The sequence below is a fragment of the Gavia stellata genome, chromosome Z, assembly GCF_030936135.1.
Source record: "Gavia stellata isolate bGavSte3 chromosome Z, bGavSte3.hap2, whole genome shotgun sequence".
NCBI classification, from domain to species: domain Eukaryota; kingdom Metazoa; phylum Chordata; class Aves; order Gaviiformes; family Gaviidae; genus Gavia; species Gavia stellata.
In genome coordinates, this window is record NC_082637.1 from 59744417 (window position 1) to 59768444 (window position 24028).

The following is a 24028-nucleotide window of genomic DNA, read 5'->3' on the forward strand; positions in this document are numbered from 1 at the left end:
ACCTACCTAAAAAAACCCATGCCCTGCAGTAAAGCAAATTTAGACTAACTTTAAGTCTGCATTTAGTCACTTGAATACAATTATTTCATTGTGGGGTTTTTGTTTTTCCAAAGATTCCAAAAATCAAATGGTTGGTCCTGTTTTATCTTTGTCCTTCATGGGGATATGGCCTGCCGGGTCAGTGAGCAGTTCCTACCATATGTGCAATTAAAGTAACTAAAGAAAAAACATGGTAATATTAGGAGATGCTCCTTAATATTCTTTTAGGAGGTGCAGAAGTTTCATATGAGCAATGATTTTCATGACTCTCTAGCAGGAGCTGCCCCTTTGTGGTGAAATGTCAGAAGTGCCAGTACCTACCTAGATTGAGACAGAGGGAATAGCGCTAGTAGCACTGCAGAAGAAGAAGCAGCAGCCCTCTTTTTAATTCAATATACAGAAGTAAAGGTACTGGTCAATAGGCTTTGATTCTGACTTGGACAAGTATTTCTAATTACAGCTGAACAGGACAGACTGTTTGGTCTAGCCTGAAAAGTTAGACCACTACTTTCTTTTTGTTTTTCCCCTTTTGTGGCTACTCTTCAGGTCTGTATTTGAGCTGTATTCTGGTAAAACCATATAGCCAGTTCTTTATCAGGCAGAAAATTGATCAGTATACTAAATTTTTCATGTTTGCAGAGAGCCTGAAACAACTATCTGTGTGGTGTGCTTTGCTTTGTTCATAATAGTGAAACTAACTTGCATGGATTATCAGTACTTCAGAATATTTCATGGCAGAGGCATGTAGGAGAGGAGAAAAATATAGTGATGTATTCTAAATTAGTAAAAGTGGTTCTTAACTGTGCTTCTTCATTCTGACCACCAAGTGACATTTGGCCAAGCTAGGGAAGTCCAGCAGACCTTTAGAAGGCACCAAACACAAGGGACCTAGCAATGTATAAGCGTACTTCCCAGCTCAAAGGGGGAAAGCATGATAATGGTCATACCAAGTAAGGCTGGAGTCTAGCTAGTGGATCTATTGCCAACAGTGTCTTGTAGGCCAAGGGAGACTGTAAGAAGGAAGCATATAATGACGTTTTCCACAAAATATGTTCTCACAATTCTTCCAGCAATTTGTGGCTGGGAGATTCAAAGAATTTGAGCTAACCGGTTCACACAGAAAAAGTTTATTTTCATGAATGTTATAAGATAGCTTAGAGTTGAAGTAAAGTTCCTTTATGTTCATAATGCAATGAGATTTTTCTCAACTCCAAAAGATCCTGGGGGGCTTTTATGTTTTGTTTTTGAGCTTAAAATTTGCAGCTAATAATACTTTCATACTTCCAGGAACACTAGATTAGATCCTTACTGGTATGTGCTTGCTTCAAACTCAAAAATTAAAAAGTCACCCTATCCCTCTGTTTGAAACGTCATTTGTTTACTGATTTGTAGCATAGTAAGAGGGAGTTGTTTTTTGGGGTTTTTTTAAATAGAACAGGAAAATTAGTCTCAACATATTTTGTCTTTGTGTATGAAAGGGCGTACCAAACCTGGATCAACCTGTAACCTAATCAAAGTTATTTTCTTGATATAGCCACTTCAACATGAACAGAGGGAGACTGTAACCTCTCAATTTTTATGAAAGCTTCTTACATCATGTCTAATGTGGCTCTACCTCAGATATGGGAATGGATGATCTTTGTGCCAATTATTATTTCTTGAGAGAATTTCTTGCAGATGATACTAGTGTTACCATACTGATAGCCTAAACTTAGAGATTAACTGCGGTATGCAGGGAGTGTCACCTAATAACTCATAAGAGAGTAAAAAAGGAAATGGATCAATTTCTGTTCATGTAGACCCTTCTCGAACACCTTCCTTAAATGTGTCAGCCTTGAAATGCTCTTGCATACATATTGGTCAGTTGGGTAGTCTGTCTGTATTTTGACTAGTGAATAAACTCCAGTAAAAAAATTAACTCTTTATTGACAGCTTCATAACTTGTGTTTGTATCCTATGTATGTACTCCCAAAACTGTGTCCTATTTGTTTGAGGAACTTCTGCCAGCTCCTCTTTTACTTCTAAAGCTTTTGTGGCTATACATTTCAAAATCTTTCCTCTGTTTGGACTAGGTATCTGTCTATGCCATACCGCAGCATCTAAACCAAGTTGGGTATGCCCTAAACACCGCAGTGAAACTTCTGGAATTTTATCAAAAATACTTTTTAATAAACTACCCTCTTGAAAAATTAGGTAAGTTATTTTGAACTTTTTTAAACAGAACAAGAAGGCCTAATCAATTCTGAGAAATGCAGAGGAACTTTCATTCTGAAAAGGTGTGCTTAAAAAAATGAGATCGCATCTGTGAAATAAGTTCCCCCCAAAATTATTTAAAAAATTCATTAAATGTTTGACTGAGTGTGAGTATTAAGTGATTTCCAAGCTGGAAAATTTTTCTGAGCTTTTGACACTGGATTGCTTATACTTGTATATAACAGCAAAGAAATAATTTGGTGTAAATTTAACGTGATGTGCCTTGATAGGGATATTCAGAATTCTTAGTCTGTGAACAATGTTCATCAGTGCAAAATCTGCAGCCTGACTTCTCTGCATGTTACTTTGACTGCAAAGATAATGAAATGCAGTCTTCTAAGACATTATTTTCAGTAGGAGCAGCCCCGTTTCCTCGTCACATGTATGCATGCAAGATCTATAGGCAGTGTCTGTGTAGTGCTTTAAGTTGTTTGTGTAAGAGTACTGCTAGAGAAACATGGCTATAAATCTATGGGGCATCTGTGCTTGAGATGTGAGCACATGCCCACACCACAGGATTTAAATAATGAGGTTTTTAGGGATTATTAGAATAGGTAGACTTGAAATACAGACTTGCTTTAACTAGTAGTTTTCAAAAGCTTCTTTCAAATCTTTTTCCAGATCTGGTAGCAATTCCTGATTTTCAGTCCGGTGCAATGGAAAACTGGGGCTTGATCACTTTCCGAGAAACAGCACTCTTGTTTGACAGTAATACTTCTTCAGCAAGGGATAAAAAGTTAATAACTGCAGTGATAGCCCATGAGCTTGCCCATCAGGTACTAGATTGCGGAGGTCATTGTTTAAATGTGGTGGGATTTTTTTTTTTTTTAAAATGCAAATCTGTCCTTAAATTCTCCCCTGCCCTCACTGTGACTGGCTTGTGCATTGTATCTGTTCAGAATACCTGCAGGTGTATTTTCTCCTGTACAACAGGCGGAGTGCAACTCTGTTGTGATTTACTTAGGGAGTTGTTCATGCATAAGCTTTACCGTGGTTTTGACTGAGCTTGATTTTGCCACAAGATAAAGCTGAGGATGGATGGAGTGTTACCGTACTAATTTGATTTTATTTCTGAAAAAGAATGATGTTTTTCGTCTTTCATAGTGGTTTGGCAATCTAGTAACTATGGAGTGGTGGAATGATCTCTGGCTGAATGAGGGATTTGCCACTTTCATGGAGTACTTTGCCATGGAGGAGATTTTTCCAGAATTACATTCAGTGAGTACTTTCTGAAGCTACAATTACTGTACCTTTACTAAAAATCTATTTTTTAATGCCGTCCATAAAGGACTGATACTTGCAAACTTATATTGAAAGTCACTTTGGGCACCATTGAGATTATACTATATCTCCTCTGCTTTGGCACTTTCATTATATTGAAAGTGGTTTTGGGTGGGGGCTTTGGGGAGGGTATGTTGTTTTTGTGTTTCTGGGGTTTTTTTCATTTGATTTTGGTAGTAGTCTACATGCAGTCTTTGTGTTTTGTGTAGGTTAAAGCATTCTGTGCAAAATAGCAGGTGTTAAAAGGTGTAAGTGTCTATAGATCAAATTATAACTTAAAATCTTTATACAGAAAGTCCAGGTGTGTTGTTGACCAAGTTTGTCTGTCTCTATTTTTCTTAATAGACTGAAGAAGCACCAGAGCTTTAGGTTACTAAATATGCCTGAAGTAACACCTGCCATTCCATCATTGTGGTACTTCCTTGTGTCCGAATCAGTTTATGATTCACAAACCAGGGGACCTGGTATAAAATTATCATATTGTCCCACCCAATGGATTCTGATAGCATTGAGTTACACTAGTAGTACAAGGCACTGCTCTTGGAGACACTTCTGTTTACACATATGGCTGAAGGATAGAATCTTTATGATATAATAACCTAGAGATTATTTAAAACCTCACTCCGGCAGTAAGCGACTGAGCTTCTCAGACTCTAGAAAACATGAAGGATTCAAACTTGATCTTTCCTCTCCAAGGAATGGATACCAGCTACTGCTGTAAGGCACCCCTGTCACTGAATGCAGGCAGAGAAACAAAGATTAGTGGAACTAAATGGAGGGGGCAATGCAGAGAATAATTTTGCATCTTGGGTAAAGGTGTCTTCCAGGAGAGGAGATACCTGGGGTCTGGAACCAGCTTCCAGGAGTATTTATGTGATTTGCATTAGTCATGGAGTTAAAAACCTGATGCGTACTGACTGTTTCCTGCTTTCTGGATTGTGTTCTTCTCAGCATTCTGACTGAGTGTGAGTTTTGAGTTCTTAATTCACCCTTGTTACTGCAGTAAGAAACTTGGGTTGCTAACTTAGTTCAGTAGAATTCTTTCTTGGAGCTGGGTGTTTAAAAAGTTTTTCATTTGTCCTAGCTTCGTTGCTGAGTTTGATGGACACTGAAAGTATGTTTGTATAGCCATTCTGCTTGTTGGGTGCATACGTGGTGAGGGGAGGACACAGAACTAGTCTAATGTTTTAAGAAGAACACATCTAACACTTGTATACTTTATTCTGAAAGGTGCCTGACAAAGTGCCTTCACCAACATCTCATTTCACTACTTTGTGGTGCCGAAATGTGTTTTGGTAAAAATAAAAAAAAAACATTCAAAACTTCTGCATTCAGGAAGAATAGCTTTAAAATTTTAAACTTTAAAGGGTATCTTTATTGTATTGTACACAGGTCTTACCTTTTTATTTTTTTTGTAACCCTCTACTGTATAGAGGAAACTGTATAGAGAATTGTTTGCTCAAGTCTTGATGAGATGAAATGGACAAATACCAGTCCAATCCACTTCTTTTCAGCATTTGGGGTTGTCTTGTTCTGGTAATAATGTATTAAATTAAAATATCTTAATTCTAGAAGAAGGGAAGGAAGAGACTTTGGTACTAGGATTATTAGATGAGGTCGTGTTTACATTGACACAAACATCACTGTAGTGAGTAATTTTCCTAGATTTCATGCTTTAATATTAAAGCACACTAAAGAAGTCATGCTTTTGTATTCCCTGCTTCCTGTAAATGAACTGAAAACCTTGGTAAGCCCAATCTGAAATTGGGCATATACTTACTTAGTAGATACATTTATTTTCTCTAGTGCCAATGATGCCTTTAACTGAGACAGGAGCTTAAGGGTCTGGATAATGATGTAAACTTAAGAGTGAGATTCCACTGCTAAAATGTAGCAGGGAAAGAGTAGATTTTACAAATGCTACCCTGACAATTCTTTTGCTGCCTCCATAGCAATGGCATGTTGAACCGATGGAAGAGCAAAGCAGAGACAACTTTTACTGTTCTGCTTACCGTGTATGTTCTAGCTTCTCAGACACTTATAAATGTTTCTCTTCTAGGATGAAGATTTCCTTAATTTAATTTTCAAGGCTATGATGAAGGATTCCTTGAATTCTTCACATCCAGTCTCTTCTGCTGTTCAGTCTTCAGAGCAAATTGAAGAAATGTTTGATGCACTTTCTTATATCAAGGTAACTTTAAAAATATTTGGAAGTATTTGGAAAGTGATATATTAGCTATTGAAAACATGAGTAAGTAGGCATGTACTGACAACTGTTTGGGGGTAATTTACACCTAGCACAAACAGTAGTGTTTCTGAGCGTCTACATCGCTTTTAATTAGGAAAAGATTATGTATGTGTATTTGTGTCCTTATTTAACATCCTTCTGCTCGGTGCATGCTTCAGCACAAAGTAAAATACTCATGAAGATGTAAGAGGGGACACAGTAGGTGAAAAAAAAATACCCAGTTAGTCATATATTCTTTTTCTGATAGCAGACTGTAACAACTGCTTAAGAAAAGAGTAACAGCAAGGCACTTAGTGAAGCAATCACTCCTTTTTATACTCTCTCTGCTTCTAAAAAGCAGTATTTTAGAGTCTTCCTGAGCTGGAGACTTGCATCTGGAATGTAAAATTATTTCACCATATATCCTGGTTGTCTGCAACTTGATTATTTCTAATGGCTAGTGAGGGTTGTGTGTTAGGTTTATCTTTGTGAAGCCTCAATGCCTCACTTGAAAATCCATGAGAGAGCAAATTTCTGTATTTGCCAAATTTTTACTCACATTGTCTCATGTTTTAGATACTGTGTCCCATGATTTTGGTAGTATTGGAAGAAAGCCTTTTATGTCTTTTGTATTAGCTGTCATTTTTTACCCAATATCTGTGTATGCTTGTACTTACATCTGGTAAGAAACCATGGGGACAGCTAGTGCTTACTAGTCAAATACTACATCTTCCTCTGCTCAGTGGAATGCAGTTTCCACAGCTGTCTTGATTTGTATCATCTGATTTCTTTTTGCAAGTCTCAACTAGTCAAGACATGTTGTCTGGCATCCTTGAGTAGTCTGAAATGCCAAATGGACCTACAACAGTGATGTGCTTCTGTTTATTTTGGTCTCTGTTTTCTGAACTACAAGAACAGAAATGCGTGATTTTCAGCTTCCCTTGGCTGTGAAATGGATTTGGTTTCTCTCCCTAAGCTGTATATCAAAAGGCGTGGCTCTTGTTTCATGCTTCAGAGTTACTGTCTCGAGTAATTCCCTTTTTGGTGAGCTTCTGGAAGCTGTGCATCTTGCATGATCATGTCTGTAGCCAACTGACTTCAGAGATAACAATTCTGTCACTCTATATACACAAAACTCTATATAATTTTAATGGAAGTATTCCATAAGTGATTGGGCTGGAGTTTCAGTCAATTAGTAAAGCGTTATATTTGGAGAATTACTTTATTACTACTAAAAAGTATGTGCACATTCTGAATAGAAATGTAGCAACCTACACCATTGAGTTTAGGAGCTAACCAAAACAAGTTTTGCCCTTGCATTGTCAGGAGCAGGTTTTTCATGGCTGCTTTCTGTGTTTCAGAGGCTTTCATTTCATAGCTCTTCATTCATGCATGCAGCCTTTGTATTCCACTACTCTTGGCCCTATATGTTAGCTAACGCTCTTGGCAATTTGAGTGGGAAGACACTTGCAGCATGGTCCCTAATGAGCTAAGGGAGGTCTGTTATTGAATTGTACAACTTTCTTTGTTTTACTATACCACCAACTTACACAGATTAGTAGGTGGCCTCTACATTTTACTGTCTGGAATAGGAATTATTGTAGAAAATTATTTTTAGCCTGGTTGTTTTGCAGACTATCAGTAAACCTAACATTCAAAAGTGGGACAACAATCCAACTGCAACAACAGAGTGTTTGGGGAGGATATGACAGTAAGAAGAGCAAAGTAGTAGAGATATACATTAAGTATGGATGCATGCAAGAGAGGAAATTATGACCGTATTATCAAAAACTATAGTAAGGTGTATTCCTGCAATTTCATGAATAATTAGATTAACCAGGCAGTCTACAGTTTTGGGCAAGACATTACTTAAATTCCAAAACTTGAATTTGGAATGTGTAAGAACCATACATGCTCTTATTAAAATCTTCCTTTTAATTTTTTGTTGATCCTTTCTCAGAAATAGCACCAAAAATATAAAATGCAAATTTAAACTTTTCATGATCTACGGCTGCTCATCTGCATTCAGTTGTACAGTATGCAAGTGCTCAGGCAATTTATTTATTAGTGGCTGTGACATAGAAGCATTTCTATGGAAAGAAAATGGCTTTTGGCTATGTTGAAAAGAAGCAAAAAGCAACACCTTTCTGTCTACACATTTATGGCCACTTTGGTACTAGAACTACTCAGTTACTGCTTTTTTTAACAAAACATGGCTGTATTTAAACACTGTCAAAATGCACTTGCCCTTCTACAGTCAATTCCAGCCTACTAAGTGTATCCCATCTTTTTCCTGTAATTTTAGTTTTTGATGTAACTGCAAAACATATAACTGCAAATCATATGACTGTTAAACACTGTCTTACAAATGCAGTTCTGTACCATACAGAAGTGTATTGCTAATGAAATATGGCAGCCAGCAGAGACTTATCAGTAAGAAGGCAATGTTTTTGAGATGATGTTAATTGGAAAAAATTTCAGGCTCTACTAGTCTGTTTTGTAACTGTATATGAGCCTTTGAAAGATTAAAAAATATTTTTTCTAAAGCAACTGGAACAAAATTTCAAGCTGTATTAGCCTTTTTTGTAACAGTATTTGGAGTTTATGAAATATTAAAAATATATCTTTCCAAGGCAACTGAGTGTTAAGGTAATTATTCAAATGATATCATTTGGGATAAAATCTGCCAGCTTCTGAGTTATTCTTGTACTGTGAAAAAGCTATAATACTGATATGCTTCAACAAGTTCTATAACTTTATCAACTCTTTCCCTTTTTTTCCTCCCTAAAGGGGGCTTCACTTCTTTTGATGCTGAAGCACTATCTCACTAAGGATGTTTTCCAAGCTGGCATTGAGATGTACTTGCACAATCACAACTATGGATCTGCCCAGAGTGATGATTTGTGGGACAGCATGAATGAGGTACACATCTTTGATATGCTGTTCTTGTTTTTTCATTTCTCTAAGTGTGTTATAAATTTTTATTTATTTCCTTGTTTATGAAAGAAATAAGATAATACACTGCAGGTAAATACTCTGAAGTTCTTGCTAATCGTAGTCCAAAGTTCTGTCATATAGATACAGAGATTTCTGTAGCTCCTAGGACTCCATTGAGTATCATCCCAAAAAAGCCCTGAAAGTAGATATGCACTACCATGCATTTCCACATGTGTAGACAGATCAGTATGTACATATCCTCTCTAGAGTCATCTTAAATGTAGGACAAAACTTTACTTTCAAGGAAGAGCTGAATCCAACTACTGTAGAGGTCTTGGGGTACTCTCTACTAATATAACTTCGTTTCAGTGATACCTTCTGTTTCAACAAGCAGTCCTGGAATTGTAGGAAAACAGATTGTAGGGGACAGTTTAGTTCTGCAGCTCTCAAATGGAAAGGCAAGCATAAGGCTGCATCTGATTAAAGTGGGTGTGGGGGGAGGGAGCGAGGGTGCAACAAAGCAAGGGCACAGGCAGGAGAGAGCAAGGGCTAGAGACGGCAAGCCTGTGGGATCTGGGGAGGGCAAGGGCGAGAGAGTGCATGTGAAGGAGGGGAGAGACGGCAGGAGGGGGAGCAGGAGGGAGACAGGGTGAAGAAAGGAGAGAAAGCAAGGAAGGGGAGTGGGTGTGGAAATGCAAGGAAGAGAGTGTACGAGAGGGAGAGAGTGTGTGTGAGAGTGAGAGTGCGAGAGAGTGATCCCAACAAGAAGGAGCTGCTGAGTATCCCCAGGGAGTGTTAAGGTAGTTGTATAAAGGAAGGGAACAGATTTCCCTGTGAGTGTGTGTACTGCATAGTATGTATTAAAGTCTCTGAAATATATGTGAGGTTCCCTCATGAAGCTGAGTGCTAGGCAGGATACTAACTTCATGTTTAGTTTTGGTTCTTGGCATCTACTGTATGATATTTGAACTTCTGCATAACTGAAGCCACCGTTAGTTATTGTCAGCTGTTACCGGTGAGTGTAAATTTCACACAGAATCACAAAGGTTGGAAAAGACCTGTAAGATCATGAAGTCCAACCATCAACCCAACACCACCATGCCCACTAAACCATGTCCTGTGATGCCACATCCACACATTCCTTGAATACCTCCAGAGATGGTGACTCCACCACTTCCCTGGGCAGCTTATTCCAGTGCTTCACCACTCTCTCAGTAAAGACATTTTTCCTAATATCCAGCCTAAACCTCCCCTGACACAACTTGAGGCCATTACCTCCTGTCCTGTTGCTAGTCACTTGGGAGAAGATACCAACACCCATCTCTCTGCAACCCCCTTTCACGTAATTGTAGAGAACGATAAGGTCCCCTCAGCCTCCTCTTCTCCAGGCTAAACAACCCCAGTTCCCTCAGCCGCTCCTCATAAGACTTGTGCTCCAGACCCCTCACCAGCTTCGTCGCCCTTCTCTGGACACACTCCAGCACCTCAATATCCTTCTTGTAGTGAGGGGCCCAAAACTGAACACAGGATTCGAGGTGTGGCCTCACCAGTGCCAAGTACAGGGGCACGAATACCTCCCTACTCCTGCTGGCCGCACTATTTCTGATACGTTTGTGTTTAGTCATACACAGTCACTAGTTTGCCAGCTAGTGATGGATTATTACTGATAACAGACTGTGACTTTCTTATGACTGAGATCTCTTCTGGTTTGTATAGTGAATTTTATAATGCAAAATAGATTTTCCTCTCCTCAACCTCTGCAAAATGGAGCCTCCTGACCAACCATCTTTGGTCATGCACATGTAAAGAACATACCACAGGGAGATGGTAGTATCCACATAGAGTGGCTATGAAGACCACACAGATGCGTCACATTTAATTAATGTGAGAGCTTACCTGATACTAGATGCAGGGTTTAACTGTTACTAGAGCAAGGGAAAAACGTCTGTTTTCAAGACTTTAGATTACTTGCTTAGTGTGTCTCCCTGGCTCAGAAAAGAACTGGTTTTTTATTATAACCCTATTGTTTGTCGATGGGGCAAGTTCAGCTTTTCTGGAAACTCAGCAGGCCTCTTTCTCCAGTCTTTTGGAACGTCAGTCATCATCTTTTAAAAGTCAAAAGTAATTGTTAGCAGCTCTAGGATTGCTTCACCCACCTGTATTAGTATTGTTAAGTGAGTCGCATCCAACCGACTTAGTAACACCTAACATCAGAACTCAGTGTGTATTTTCTATTTTAATGAGAAACAATGCTTTGTATTTGATGCTATTTTAATAGTTAACAAATTCCTGCTGACACCAGGTATTTAACAGTGTTAAATACCAGAAGTACCAACGTTAAATGCCAGAAGTTGCCCTTCCATGTGGAGGAACCCACCAACTGGTTCTGTTTTCTGATGCTGCTTACAATGTTTGCCTTTTCCTCTGTGTCCATTTCTGGCTGCATCTCATTTTGTACCTGAGTCTTTGATTTGGTTTGTGTGTTTTCTGCATGTAAATGTTAATGCTGTTAATTTTGTGTTTTCACACAGCCTGCACTTTTGTACACTTTCTTATTCCCTTTTTCCAAAGACTTATGGTTTAGCTGGACTGGTTTGGTATTGCAATGAATTACTTTACATTTGGGCTTTTATTATTTTGCTTCCCTGAGAAGGTACCAAATTTACTGCAGTACTTTCTTTCCACTGATTTTCACCTATTGCCTCTCTGAATTTACTGAAATGTACTGTCCCTGTGTCCATTTTGCTTTGTTTTGGTATTCTTTCTGTCTTAATATTTTTCTTTTTGTATCTCAAATTCTTACTTTCTCTTGCTTTCTGATGGTCTTTCACCTTCAGATTCTCAGCCACACTCTGTTGGTTAACAGTCAAATCTAGACAGGCTGCATCTCTGCCCTTGGTATCAAAAGTTCATCCTTTGTACGAACTTGATGGAAAGTCTTTGGTCAATAATATTTTCCCCCAATAGGTGTCGGAATAATTAAAACTATATACACTAGATGATTCTGAGTAGCTCACACAAAATACTGTGTACCTCTCTCATCTTTGAGTTGATTGATACCATTATTAGTGCTCTTGGACTCTAGCCAGTGCCCATATCTGCTAAAAGTTTCTTTCAAAGTTTTATCTTCATAATACAAGAGGCCATATCTCTGTCTGCACTTCTTGCTTCTTCTCCATTTTAGATGTGAACTATTTCACTGAGTCTCCCTTATGACTATTAAATCATTAGTATTATAATGTATTGAGATCTTTGGTGTCCCTTTTGTCTGTTTCCCGTATTTACGGTAATAGTAAAAACAAATCTATGATATTCAGCAAATTGACTGGCTCTTTTTCCTGTTGCTCCTGTTAATTACGCCTAGGCTGAATGTGTTTGAAAATTCCAACAGCAAAAGTGGCCTTTTCTTTGATCATAGGTTTTTGCTGTCCACACAGCAAAATGCACAATCATTTCTTAAATCTTAACCTTCCCTGTGGAAATCATCGATCATAGTTGGAGCAAAGATGAGAAAACTGCATGTGAATTAAATGAGAAATCTGTAACACAGGAAGCAAACTTTTTGTATACCTTGTCTAGAGGGAAGAAGGATGAAGTAATTTTCATGCATTGCTTTCGTTGGAGTTAGGAGCTGCTGTTGAAAGAAGACATGTCAATAAAATCATTTAATGTCAATAAAATTTTTGCTATGATAAGCCTATGAACCTATAACTTCTAATAAATTTGTTTAATTTCAGGTGATTGGAGAGAGGTCTATTTTGGAATAGAATTATTTCAGTGCAGCAAATTTCAAATTTACTCATTTCTCTGTACAGATTAGACACAAATCTTTCTGCCAGTCTTTAGGTGGCTTACAATGTTAGCACAGAAAGACTGAGGTGCAAAACAGGCCAGTTGTCAAGGTGAAAATATTACAGTTAATTAGTTTCCTGGTCTCTTCACATTCCTCTTATCTTGGGTTTGAGGTTTTTTGGTTTGGTTTTTTTGGCTGACTGGCATTGACCTTATAGACTTCTTGGTGGTTTCAAAGTGTAACAGGAAGGAAAAGAAAAGACAGTGGCAAGAGAAAGTGCGAACATGCATTCAGCACATCTTGGGCAATTTATGAAGGGATTGCGTAATGTAACATTGTAGTAACAATGATAGTTTGTGATAACAAGACGGAGGAAGAGGATTTAGCGAAGAGTGGTTTTGGGGAGTATGTAAAAAGTAAAAACACATGTAGACTTCAAATTCTATAAATTTTAAACTTTTGATAGAGAATTGCTTCCCTGGAATTGAAACCCCTATTTAAAGTTTATGGTCATTCTCTACATAAATAATATAGTATTTTCCCATGAGGGTAAACTGTGCATGTTATTGTTGGCTTGAACAGAGAAGAGTGGGCAGTAAGTTGCTGATGAGGTAACCTAGAGAAAGACACAATATAGGTTGGTAAATGTTAAATGTAACGTGAATAATGATACATTAATTTCCTTATGTTCCTGATGGCTCAACCTAAAATATATTTTCATACGTTAGGGGACATATTGTCTCTTTTACGTTGGATGATCATCTCTGCTAATAAAGAGGCAGTGATATGTAGACATTATAAAGTACTTGTCCCTCAGAGGGGATGTTGTAGTACAAACAGTTCCTGAAAGATTAGAAGAGGTTGGAGGTTAAGCTATGCAAAGGCTGGTAAGTGGGAGGCGGGGGGGTGGGGTGGGGGGGGGGGGGAAGAGTGATTACTATAAAGGATATGTTGTTTTTGTTGAACAAACACTGTTACTTAAATTTTTAATATTCCTTTCAGAATTAAAAGAAGGTCTGTAACCTGAAACACTGACATAAGATCAGAATACCAATAACGAAAGAGAAAGTGTATGGTGGAGCTTGGGAGCTTACCATAACTTTCTTTTTTGTAACATTCTCTTCTCCATTTTCATGACATACCAGTTCAACCTACCTGATATTTCCAATTTGTCTTTCCACTGCTTGGCTGGGATTCCCTCAACTTAAGAAAATAAAAACCACTTGCTCCTCTAAATTGTTGCTTTACAAGCTCAGTGTCAAAGTGATTGTTTACAGATGCAGTATCATGCTACTACTTATTTTGGAAGGTAAGGAGGAAGGTTTGAAAATGTTCTTCATTTGCCACTTTCTTGTTTTGTTATGATTGGTTTTTACAGATTACCAATGGAACACTAGATGTAAAAAAGTTGATGAAAACTTGGATTCTGCATAAAGGATTTCCTTTAGTCACTGTTGCCCGAAAAGGAAAGATTATTTCTGTACAACAAGAGAAATTTTTGTATTGTGTGGAACCAGAAAATTGGACATCAGATGCAAGGTTACTATCTTCTTAATACTTTTTATCCATTAAAATCTACCTGCAGATATCTTTCTTGTATCTTGTACATCTTTCTCACTTGTATTCAGGGGTTCTAGTATTTTCTTTGAAGGCAGGTAGTAAGAGAGAATTTGGCACAGCAATTCACACATCTACTATGTACCCGAAGATCCATGCTTATTTCCATCCAAGCAACTGCTATAAATCTGTGGTGCCCTTTGTAAGTTGAGTTTCTTATTTGCATCCTTTCCTGAAGTTTCTAAGCTTGAGATTATGAGTTGTGGTAAGTAGTAGAATGAATTCTTCAGTATTTTTAATACCAAAAGGCAGACCTCATAGGTAAAGTTTTCTTTTAATTTCAGAAAGTTTTGTGTGGTTAATGAGAAGTTGTAGAAAGGCAGGTTGCAGAAGTTACAGATGCATTTGTCTTACTTTAGAGCCTCTGATCCTTCTTGCAAAACTTCAGTGTACATCTTGGACTTTGTTAGAGGAAAGTAGAGAAGCTAGAATCAAAGCTTTCTTGGCTTAAAAATTTTAAGATAGCACTAATGCATGACAGCAAAAGGCTGAATATATGTTGCAAACCACAATATGTAAGTTTGAATCCTTTTGAGACTTTGGTGGTTTTATTCAGTTGTTTGAAGTCTTTAACAGGAACTGAGTCCTTTGCATCATCTTGCAGAACCAGGCCTGTGAAAGGAATTTTACTTTTGAAATGTTGGAAGTTACTGGGCTTTGGTTTATTTTTGTTATGTGGAGGAAGGAAAGTGTGTGGTTGAAAGGTAAGGAAAGCATTGTTAGGTTTAATTATTCTTCTGTTTCTAGTTAATGTCGATGTGGGGAGTGCATGAAAAGCTTCTGAAGAAGAGAGCTCTGTGTAAGTCATACACAGAAGGGGTCCCTGTCAAAATTGGAATGCAGATGTGCAAATTGTCACATCTCACTCAAAGTTGTGTTTTCTTTAAATTGTCAAGTCCTTATCATCATTACGAGCCACCTTAGTATTTATTCTTCCAGCTTGCAGTTCACCTGCTATGCAATCAATTATTGTTTCTATTACCATGATTTGGAATTTGAGTCTTGTACTTCAATCAACATAAATTGGTTTTAAAAAAAATAATAGAACTTGTAAAATTTCAGGAAGACAGAACATTGGACTGAGGTAAAAGTAATACTGGCTGAATTTCTGATACAGCCAGAGGTTTCCTGTCCACATGACTTTGGACAAGCTACTTAGCATGCTGGAACTGAGGAAGAAGTACTAAATGTGGTGTTCCTCAGGGGTCCATAGCGGGGCAAGTACTGCTTAATGTCTTCATCAATGACATAAACAGTGGGATCGAGTGCACTCTCAGCATATTTGCAGATGACACCAAGCTGAGTGGTGCGGTTGACATGCCTGAGGGATGGGATGCCATTCAAAGGGACCTGGACAAGCTTGGGAAGTGGGCCCAGGTGAACTTCGTGAGGTTCAACAAGGCCATGTGCAAGGTCCTGCACCTGGGTGTGGGCAACCCGCAGTATCAATACAGGCTGGGGGATGAAGAGATTGAGAGCAGCCCTGCAGAGAAGGACTTGGGGTATTGGTGGATGAAAAGGCGGACATGAACTGGAAATACGTGCTCGCAGCCCAGAAAGCCAGCCCTATCCTGGGCTGCATAAAAAGAAGTATGGCCAGCAGGTTGAGGGGGATGGTTCTGCCCCTCTACTCAGTGCTGGTGAGACTCCACCTGGAATACTGCATCCAGCTCAGGAGTCCTCAGCACAGGAAAGACATGGACCTGTTGGAGCAGGTCCAGAGGAGAGCCACAAAATATCAGAGGGCTGCAACACCTCTTGTATGAGGACAGGCTGAGACAGTTGGGGTTGTTCAACCTGGAGAAGAGAATGCTCCAGGGAGACCTTATTGTGGCCTTTCAATACTTAAAGGGGGCTTATAGGAAAGATGGGGACGGACTTTTTAGTAGGGCCTGTTGCAGTAGGACAAGGGGTAATGGTTTTAAACTAAAAGAGGATAGATTCAGGCTAGATATAAGGAAGAAATTTTTTATGATGAGGGTGGTGAAACACTGGAACAGGTTGCCCAGAGAGGTTGTGGATGCTCATCCCTGGAAACATTCAAGGTCAGGTTGGACGGGGCTCTGAGCAACCTGACCTAGTTGAAGATGTCCCTGCTCATTGCAGGGGAGGTTGGACTAGATGACCTTTAAAGGTTCTTTCTAACCCAAACCATTCTATGATTCTATGAAATTTTCCCACTTTTCAACATGGTGGGAATAAAATAATAGTTGTTGCACATGCTGTACATGTATTCTTTTATCATATTCTGATTATATGAATGAGACTTATACTTTATTATTTTACACAGCATGCAGTGGTTCTAATACTACTAATATATTACAATGCTTAAATTAAAAAAAACCAAAACAAACCCTTCAAGACAAGTAATAAGTGTATAATATCTCAGTAAACCTTTGCTTTCCTTTGCAGTTATCTGTGGCATATTCCTCTCACCTACATAACTAGTAGCTGCAACTTTACCCATTGTACTAATGCATATTTACTGGACCAAAAGTCAGGTATGTCACTCAAAACTTCGGTAGCAAGTTGGTTAAGTGTTACAGATTACTGGTCTTTCTGAGCACACACTTGCATAAGATATGAAGAGAAAGGCATGCTTAGTACAAAATAATTAGAGACATCTGGTGCCAGGCACTGATGGTGGTGTCATCATTAGAGAGTTGGTTCCCTATAGCATTATATGTACAAGTAAATGGCAGGAACTGGGGCAGAAGCGCAAGTTTGGAATTTGTAAAAACCTGTACTCTTTTCATCCCAGTGCATGCACATATCTCTCAAACTGCATGTCCTTTAGAGAGTGAGCAATAAGAGAGTTACTGTGCCAGTGTGCTGAAATGTGAGGAAGTAATTTTCCACTGAAATATTATTTATTTTCTTTAACGTTGTAAGAAAATATTGCATCTGGAACAGATTAATTTTTTGAGAATGCTGTTGTAGAACTTGAAACCCTTAGATCTTTTCACATAAACTCTCTGTTTTTGCTACAGTGGCTAGTTTGAATCCTAAGTTGTTAGTCTATGGTTTTTGGTTTTTTTCAGCCCTGTTTTTTTCCTTACCAAGTCAATAGTTACTATACACTTTTGTGTAGCATTATGCTAAAATCAGTTTGGCTGTCTCTCTCCACTGACATGAACAGGTTTTTACATTTTATTGAAGCAGGTCTGACTGATCGTCTTATGTCTGCTGATGTATTTTCTTCTCCCTGTTAAAGTTACTATTCAGTACATTTAACTGGCAATTATTTTTAATTCATAAACCTGTCTCACACCTCTACTTTTTGAAATAAAACTATACAAATTTAAAATCAAATTCTTAGAGCTAATCTTGACATTTTTACTGTTTACTGATTTTTACTAACTGTCAGCCCTCTAAAATTACTTTAGAAGTACTATAATTGAAGTAAATAATTTTCGTTTATGTCATTCTGACATTAGTTTTATAAAGCCAAAGTTATTCCTGGACTTTCTTATTTGTAATGGAGTTTTAGAAAAAAATATTCTGAATTATCAGAATGGAAAAACAAAGCTGTTTAATTGAATGTGTTCTTGATCTTACTAGAACTAATAGGTAAGTAGCCTGATTTCATCATTTTTGTTTCACTTTAAATGGCCCTGTTGGTGGTCTCATGTTCATTATACTAATTCCTCAGTCACTGTAGAAACTTGGATGTGGAGGATGTGAGAGTAGCAGAGATATAAAAAGTGTTTGGGGTAGAATATTTACTAAATTTCAAAGGCATTGCAGGTGCTACGCAAATTGATATTTTTGGCAGTAGTTATATAATCAACTGAAATGAAGAACTTCTTCCCAAAACCTCTCTTCTTATATCTAGTTGACTTTGAAACTGCAATGTGACCTTTCATCTACTTAATGCTGTCTCCGTTTCTCTATTTCTTTATATGATGTGTGTAACTGCTCCTTATATATAAATGAAAGTGGGCAAAGAGGAGGTGGGATCATTTGAAAGGAGGACTGGACAGAAGGAGAAAAATTACTGCACTAAGTTAACTGCATAGATAGAACTCGGGGCAGATTGTGATACTGTTCATTCAATCAGATGTAAGAAGAAGGAGGAAGAAGTACAACCTCGAATTTTGGAGCCTTCTTGTAGAACCTTTGTACTGGCTATTCCTTCTTCATAGTAGGAACTAGTGGAACTAGTGGGTGGAAAAGCATTTATTGTCTTTCTGTAACCAGTCTACTTCATAGATTTGGATTTGAATGAACAGTTGCTAAATGTTTGTCTCTGCTGCTAACTGATTGTCTGTCCATTAGCTGTCATTGAACTTCCAGAAGAGGTGGAATGGATAAAATTCAATGTGGACATGAATGGCTATTACATAGTACACTATGCTGAAGACTGGAAAACGCTGATTGATCTGTTGAAAAAAAACCACACTGCTTTGAGTCCTAAAGACAGAGCCAATTTGATCAACAATATCTTCAACCTTGCAGGGTAAGACTTTTATATTGGAAAACATAGTTAATATGGGTTTAAAGTTTTTTCCAAGTCAAAGAAGATAAGACTTAGATTCTAGAGAAGACTGCTTCAGAGAAGTTTTAATTCAGTCTTCATTAGCCTATTGAAACTGTTCACTATTCACTAATATTTTTTTTACGTTATTTCATTGATGCTTCAGTATTGGTGTTAGATGTTATCTCCGTATTCTTTATAGCAGCATCTATTTATTTGCTTCACAAAGAGGCACATGATAGCTTCCATTTCTGGAAGACACTGTTTCCTTTATTGTCTGATAATCTGCCTAGCAGACTGTTTTCCTGTACTCTGTCATGAGTGCTCCACTTCAGAGAAGTAAGCTATTTACCTCTCAAATTTTTACTGGTTCCCTCTCTTGTCTTTCACCACTGCCATCAGAGCAGGTGAGGCTGAGCATTCTGGATGGCCTCTTTGACAACTGCTTCCTGTATCTGAGTACCCTCATTTATTATAAATATTTTCAGACATCATTGTCACACTTCCTTACTGATTTTCATCTTTGTTAATTTAAGGCATATTAGTGGCTATTGTTTTGTTGCTATCTTACTAATGTTATAATATAAAAATCTCTACATCTAAAATGTTTCTTATGTAACTCCCTCTATTCACCTCTCCCTCTGTTAATGTAACGGAGAGCATTACTTCTGATCTTGTCCATGGAGTGCTTTTGTTCTGGAAGCCATTTTAATGTTTGTGTTCATTGACCTATAGTCTAGGCAAAGAGTCTCTGGAAAAGGCCTTTGAGCTGATTGATTACCTTAACAAAGAGAGCAGCACTGCACCACTCACTCAAGCTTTGTTTCAGCTGAGTCTTATATTCAGCCTTTTAGAGAAAAAGGGTGAACAACAACTGGCAGCACGAGTCATGGTATGTTAGTTTTCTGTAAATTATAATTTGAAATAATTAGCTCTAATGTGCTTTATAGTTACATTATCTTTTTAAGTGTTGGCTGTTGAACATATTCAGTAGTCTCACTTAAGTTGCTTGGGGATTCTGGATAGTTGCCAGTCTTGCCTGCTTTTGTTAAGTAGTAACGATCTCTTACTGTAATGCTAAATTTTTCGATTGATTTCCCCTGCTGCCCCCTGCCCCGCCAATGTTTTATAGGGAGTGTAATGCAGTGGGAACACAGTGGTGTCTGGCTTGCAATGCAGCAGCTATGAGATTATATTTCAGGTCAAGTGTTTCAGCTGAGATGTGGTAGCTGGTCAGGCACCTAGCTGTGGTTTTGGGAAGGTACAAAACTACAAATGTGAAGCATGGTCACCCTATAGATAAAGGTTGGGTTTTTTGTTTGTGCTAAACTAAGGTATATGACCTGTCGCTTGATGGAGTTAAAAACAGTTTAACATACAGGAGTTGTAGTTAGTTGAGACAGTAAGCTGATTACATAGAAGTCTGAACTGTAGCTCGAAGAGTAGTCTTCAGTTTCCATGTGTAATTTAAGATGTAGACCTCACCCATCTTTCAGATCTATGTGGTGTCTGATATTTATTCATACAGATAAGGTAAGGTATATGTAAATTGGAATAGGTAGGTGAAAAACTACTATGTTTAACTTCCACAGTTCTAAAACTTAGCTGTTTTTTCTTTTTTTAAAACTGCTTTTGTATATAGAAAATCCTCTTGGGAATAATTAGCTGTTGCTAATAATTTTTCCTCCTTTAGCATAGAATAGAGCACCTGCTTGGAGATAAAATTGATCAACAGCGCTGGACAGATGATGGGACCCTGTCTGAACGAGAGCTCCGGTCAACACTGCTGGCTTTTGCCTGTACCCATGGTATGAGAAACTGTAGGTCAACTGCCACTGGGATGTTTGAGAAGTGGATGAAGTCTAATGGAACAATGAGGTACCACAGAAACTGGGCTTCCACTTCTTTTATCTACATGTTTTTCTGTTACCTTGCCACCATTGTTTAGGGGGGGGGAAAAACCAACAAAGAAAACAACCAACCAAAAAAAAAACCACACCACCACCACCAACTAAATATTGATAAAGCACTTCATTCTGTGTTTTGCTGTTCCTCATCTAGAAGTGATTGCTATTTTAAGATGAGAGGGAGAACTGTGCTAGAATTTAAGACTTCATTTGCAGTCTCATTAAGTGTGACTGCAAAACCAGCCACAAATTGCTTCCATCTGCATTTCCTAAGCTGCATGCTCAAGGAAGATTACTTAGTAGCAATGTCAAAGCATATCTTTTTATCCTGCAGAATTCATTCTCCTCAGGATTCATGTGCATTTTGAGTCACAGAAAATTACTCAGATTTTTGTACAGTTTACTGTGCTTTCATGTGACTAATATGATTTGCTTTTTCCCAGTGACTTAAAGTATTAGAGTAGCACGAATTCAGTCCAGCAAACTTACAATTGCGACAGAATTGAATTGCTCAAAAGAGAGGCATCTCTTTCAGGCTAATATTTTCATTTTGTGACTTTTCTTCCTTCTTTTCTCAGAGGAACATTTTTATGTCCCCCTTTTTTGTTTGTTTGTTTTTTGTTGTTGTTGTTGTTTTGTTTTGTTCTGGGTTTTGTTTTTCCCTGTAGTCTGCCTAGTGATGTTATGAAAGCCATATTTACAGCTGGAGCCAAATCTAGTGATGGCTGGGAATTCCTCCTAAAGATGTACTTCTCTTCAGTTTCTGAAGCAGAGAAAAGCAAAATGATTGAAGCCTTGGCCAGCACAGAAGATGTCAGAAAGCTGATCTGGTATGAAGGAGCCAAAAAGTTGTATGCTGTGTAAATTAAAAGTGTTAAAATCTTCTTTGAAAAAATGTATTGCCTTTTTTGTATTGTAGAAAAAATTTTTGATTGCTAAAGAAAATCTATGTACATGTTTTGTACAGGCTTCCATTAACATGAAGAACCTGATATTTTTCACTTAAAAATAATTTATGTAACAGAGTAGCTCAAAAGGCCAAATTCCGAATGCGCATAAAGATAAAACAATTGAACTTTGCACTACTGGTAACACAAAATTGCAGATTTTGTGGTAAAGGTAACAAAATTGAAGATTGTTCTATGGAGTCTTAAAAGATTGGTATGTCTTTATAACCAAGGTAATAACTAGTTGGGGTTATTTTAGTTTTGGGGTTATTTTCTTTTTTTTTTTTTTCTTTCTTTGTTTCTTTGGGTGAAATTTTGACCTTACGTTATGCTCCAACACCCATTTATACACCAAATCTCAGTACTGCATGGAGGACACCAAGGTTGTCCTGCTAGGTTATTCTTGTTACAGATTTCCTCTCTTAACTTTTCAATGTGTTATGTTTTCTTCTCCAAGTTGTTAGAATTTACTTCACCTTTTCCAACAACAATGAAAATTCAGATACTTGGTTTAGAGCTAAGGTCACTCTGATACTTGGAAACTAAAGATAAATAAGTCCAGTGGTTATAAAATGGAGCATTGGTGTTCCAGATGCCAGAAGTTGCTTATTGTTTGGTGTATTATTTAATATTTTCCATCTAATTCAGGAGTGTCAGGGGAATCATGTGAAGATATGAATAGATGTTTTTTTCTGTCCCTTTTCATATGCTTTGTCTTTTAGGTTAATGCAGAACAGCCTTGAAGGAGAAGTCATCAGGACACAGGAGCTTTCACATATCATAGCAACTGTTAGTCAGAGTTTGCCTGGACATTTGCTGGCCTGGGACTTTGTCAAAGAGAACTGGGAAAAGCTTACACGAAAGTAAGGCTTTTGATGTAGCTGAAATGTCACACTCACAGTGGCAAAAACACCTGTTTATTTCATTCAAACACAAGATAATAAATAGTTGGATTCATGTAAGAAGATTTGTATTTAAATTGTAAAGCCTGTTTTAAAATCTGATTTTACAAAAACAACTTGGAACATAAACTTTGAAGTCTCACCAATAGTTGATGGGACTTTGGAGCCTCCTAGAGCCTCATAGTAGTTCTAAAAAAAATTGATTTGAATTTCTACTAAAAGTATGCTCTCTCTAAGGTGATTGCTGCAGATGCAGGATATTTGTGTGCATCAAATGCACTCAAAAGCAGACCCAGGGAATTCATTCAGCATTTATTTTTTCTGTCTTTTTACAGCAATCCCAAAACCAAATAACCAAAAAATCCCACTTGCTTTAGAAATACATGTTCTCCTTAAGTGGCCTTGAAGGGTACCCAGCAGGAGAGCTGGCCTGCAAGTCTTCAAAAAACTAACAGTATGTGGAAAACGGTATTTCTAAAACCTAGTTTTGATTTGGAACAGTTTCACATTGCTAAAAAAGCTTCTCCTGGAGCAAAATTTCTGCTCTAGCAAGCTCTTAATAACCAATATTACAAAATTACTTTGCTTGAAATGAAGTCTGGTTGCAAATTCAACTACTGTAGAGTTTTGGAATACATAGCTCAAATACAGGTCTTAGTATTCAGTGTCTAGTGTCCTCAGTTCTTTACTATTTGAGCTGTGATAGAAGTTTGAAAATTTTCCGTGTCTTTTGCTCTGAAATTCAATTTTTAGAGGGATTAGGGAACTAGGGGCTTGGACTTCTAATACCTTGTATCTCTTTTGAAAAATGAGATATGTAAACTTAAATTTAAGTCCTTTTAATTATTTCCAACTACTAAAACAAAAAAGTAGAAATAAGAACGTGTACATATGCTGAGCCTGCATCTTAAAGTGGCTTCTAGTTAAAAATAACTTCTTTGTTTGTATTTCAGGTTTCACCTAGGCTCATATACTATTCAGAATATCATTAGTTGCTCAACTTCTCAGTTTGCAACAAAGGCGCATCTACTTGAGGTTGGTGGCTTAATCTATCAGAAAGCGGTATTTTCTAGCGCCAATGCTGTTTTCATTTAATTGAGGGATGAGGAAAACACATGATATTTCTGTCCTTGAGGCCCTTTTGCAAGGATATACAGCTATTGCTTTCCCTATGTCACACACATATATATACATAAACACGCTGAAAAACACATACTGAGTCTGTGGCAGAGTTGCGTATAGAGTTGAACCCCATTATCTGTTTCTCCTGTTTTGTTTTCCTGTTCACTGGAACTCACTGTCTCCCAAAATAGTGACTTGGTTTAGATAGAATTTTGGTCTAGATTTTGTAAACAAGCTATGCTTTCTGCACCTCTGGAATGTGATGGAGCACCATAAAAATTGCTTTAAGTTGGTTTTGCTGTCAACAATCTCAAGGAACTATTGTGGAGGTTGAGTATCAGTTATGATCTGGTTAATAGCCATTAGAAATCTCTGTTGTCATCCCTAACAAGGCCTTGAAGTTAATGTGTCAAGAATGGTTTATAGTTTAGTCTAATGTTTTCATTCAGATAATTTGGTATAGATAGTTGTTTATGGTTTGATCTATAGTATTTAAAGTGTCAGCACTGACAATTGTAATGATGAG

The 24028-nt window shown here is 37.7% G+C and overlaps 1 protein-coding gene across 3 annotated transcripts in view; it reads left to right on the plus strand.

Moving 5' to 3' along the window:
* LNPEP (leucyl and cystinyl aminopeptidase) overlaps positions 1-24028 on the plus strand; it is a 68776-nt gene that overhangs the window by 42103 nt on the left and 2645 nt on the right. For 2 of the 3 annotated variants that reach the window (XM_059833381.1, XM_059833383.1), the window contains exons 5-17: positions 2112-2232; positions 2914-3068; positions 3397-3510; positions 5633-5764; positions 8591-8722; positions 13909-14069; positions 16560-16648; positions 18426-18606; positions 19360-19516; positions 20318-20502; positions 21200-21361; positions 22201-22341; positions 23334-23415. In XM_059833381.1, the coding sequence (XP_059689364.1) occupies positions 2112-2232; positions 2914-3068; positions 3397-3510; positions 5633-5764; positions 8591-8722; positions 13909-14069; positions 16560-16648; positions 18426-18606; positions 19360-19516; positions 20318-20502; positions 21200-21361; positions 22201-22341; positions 23334-23415 (1812 nt within the window). The remainder of the gene's footprint in view (positions 1-2111; positions 2233-2913; positions 3069-3396; positions 3511-5632; positions 5765-8590; positions 8723-13908; positions 14070-16559; positions 16649-18425; positions 18607-19359; positions 19517-20317; positions 20503-21199; positions 21362-22200; positions 22342-23333; positions 23416-24028) is intronic. The other variant, XM_059833382.1, reaches the window with a different exon arrangement.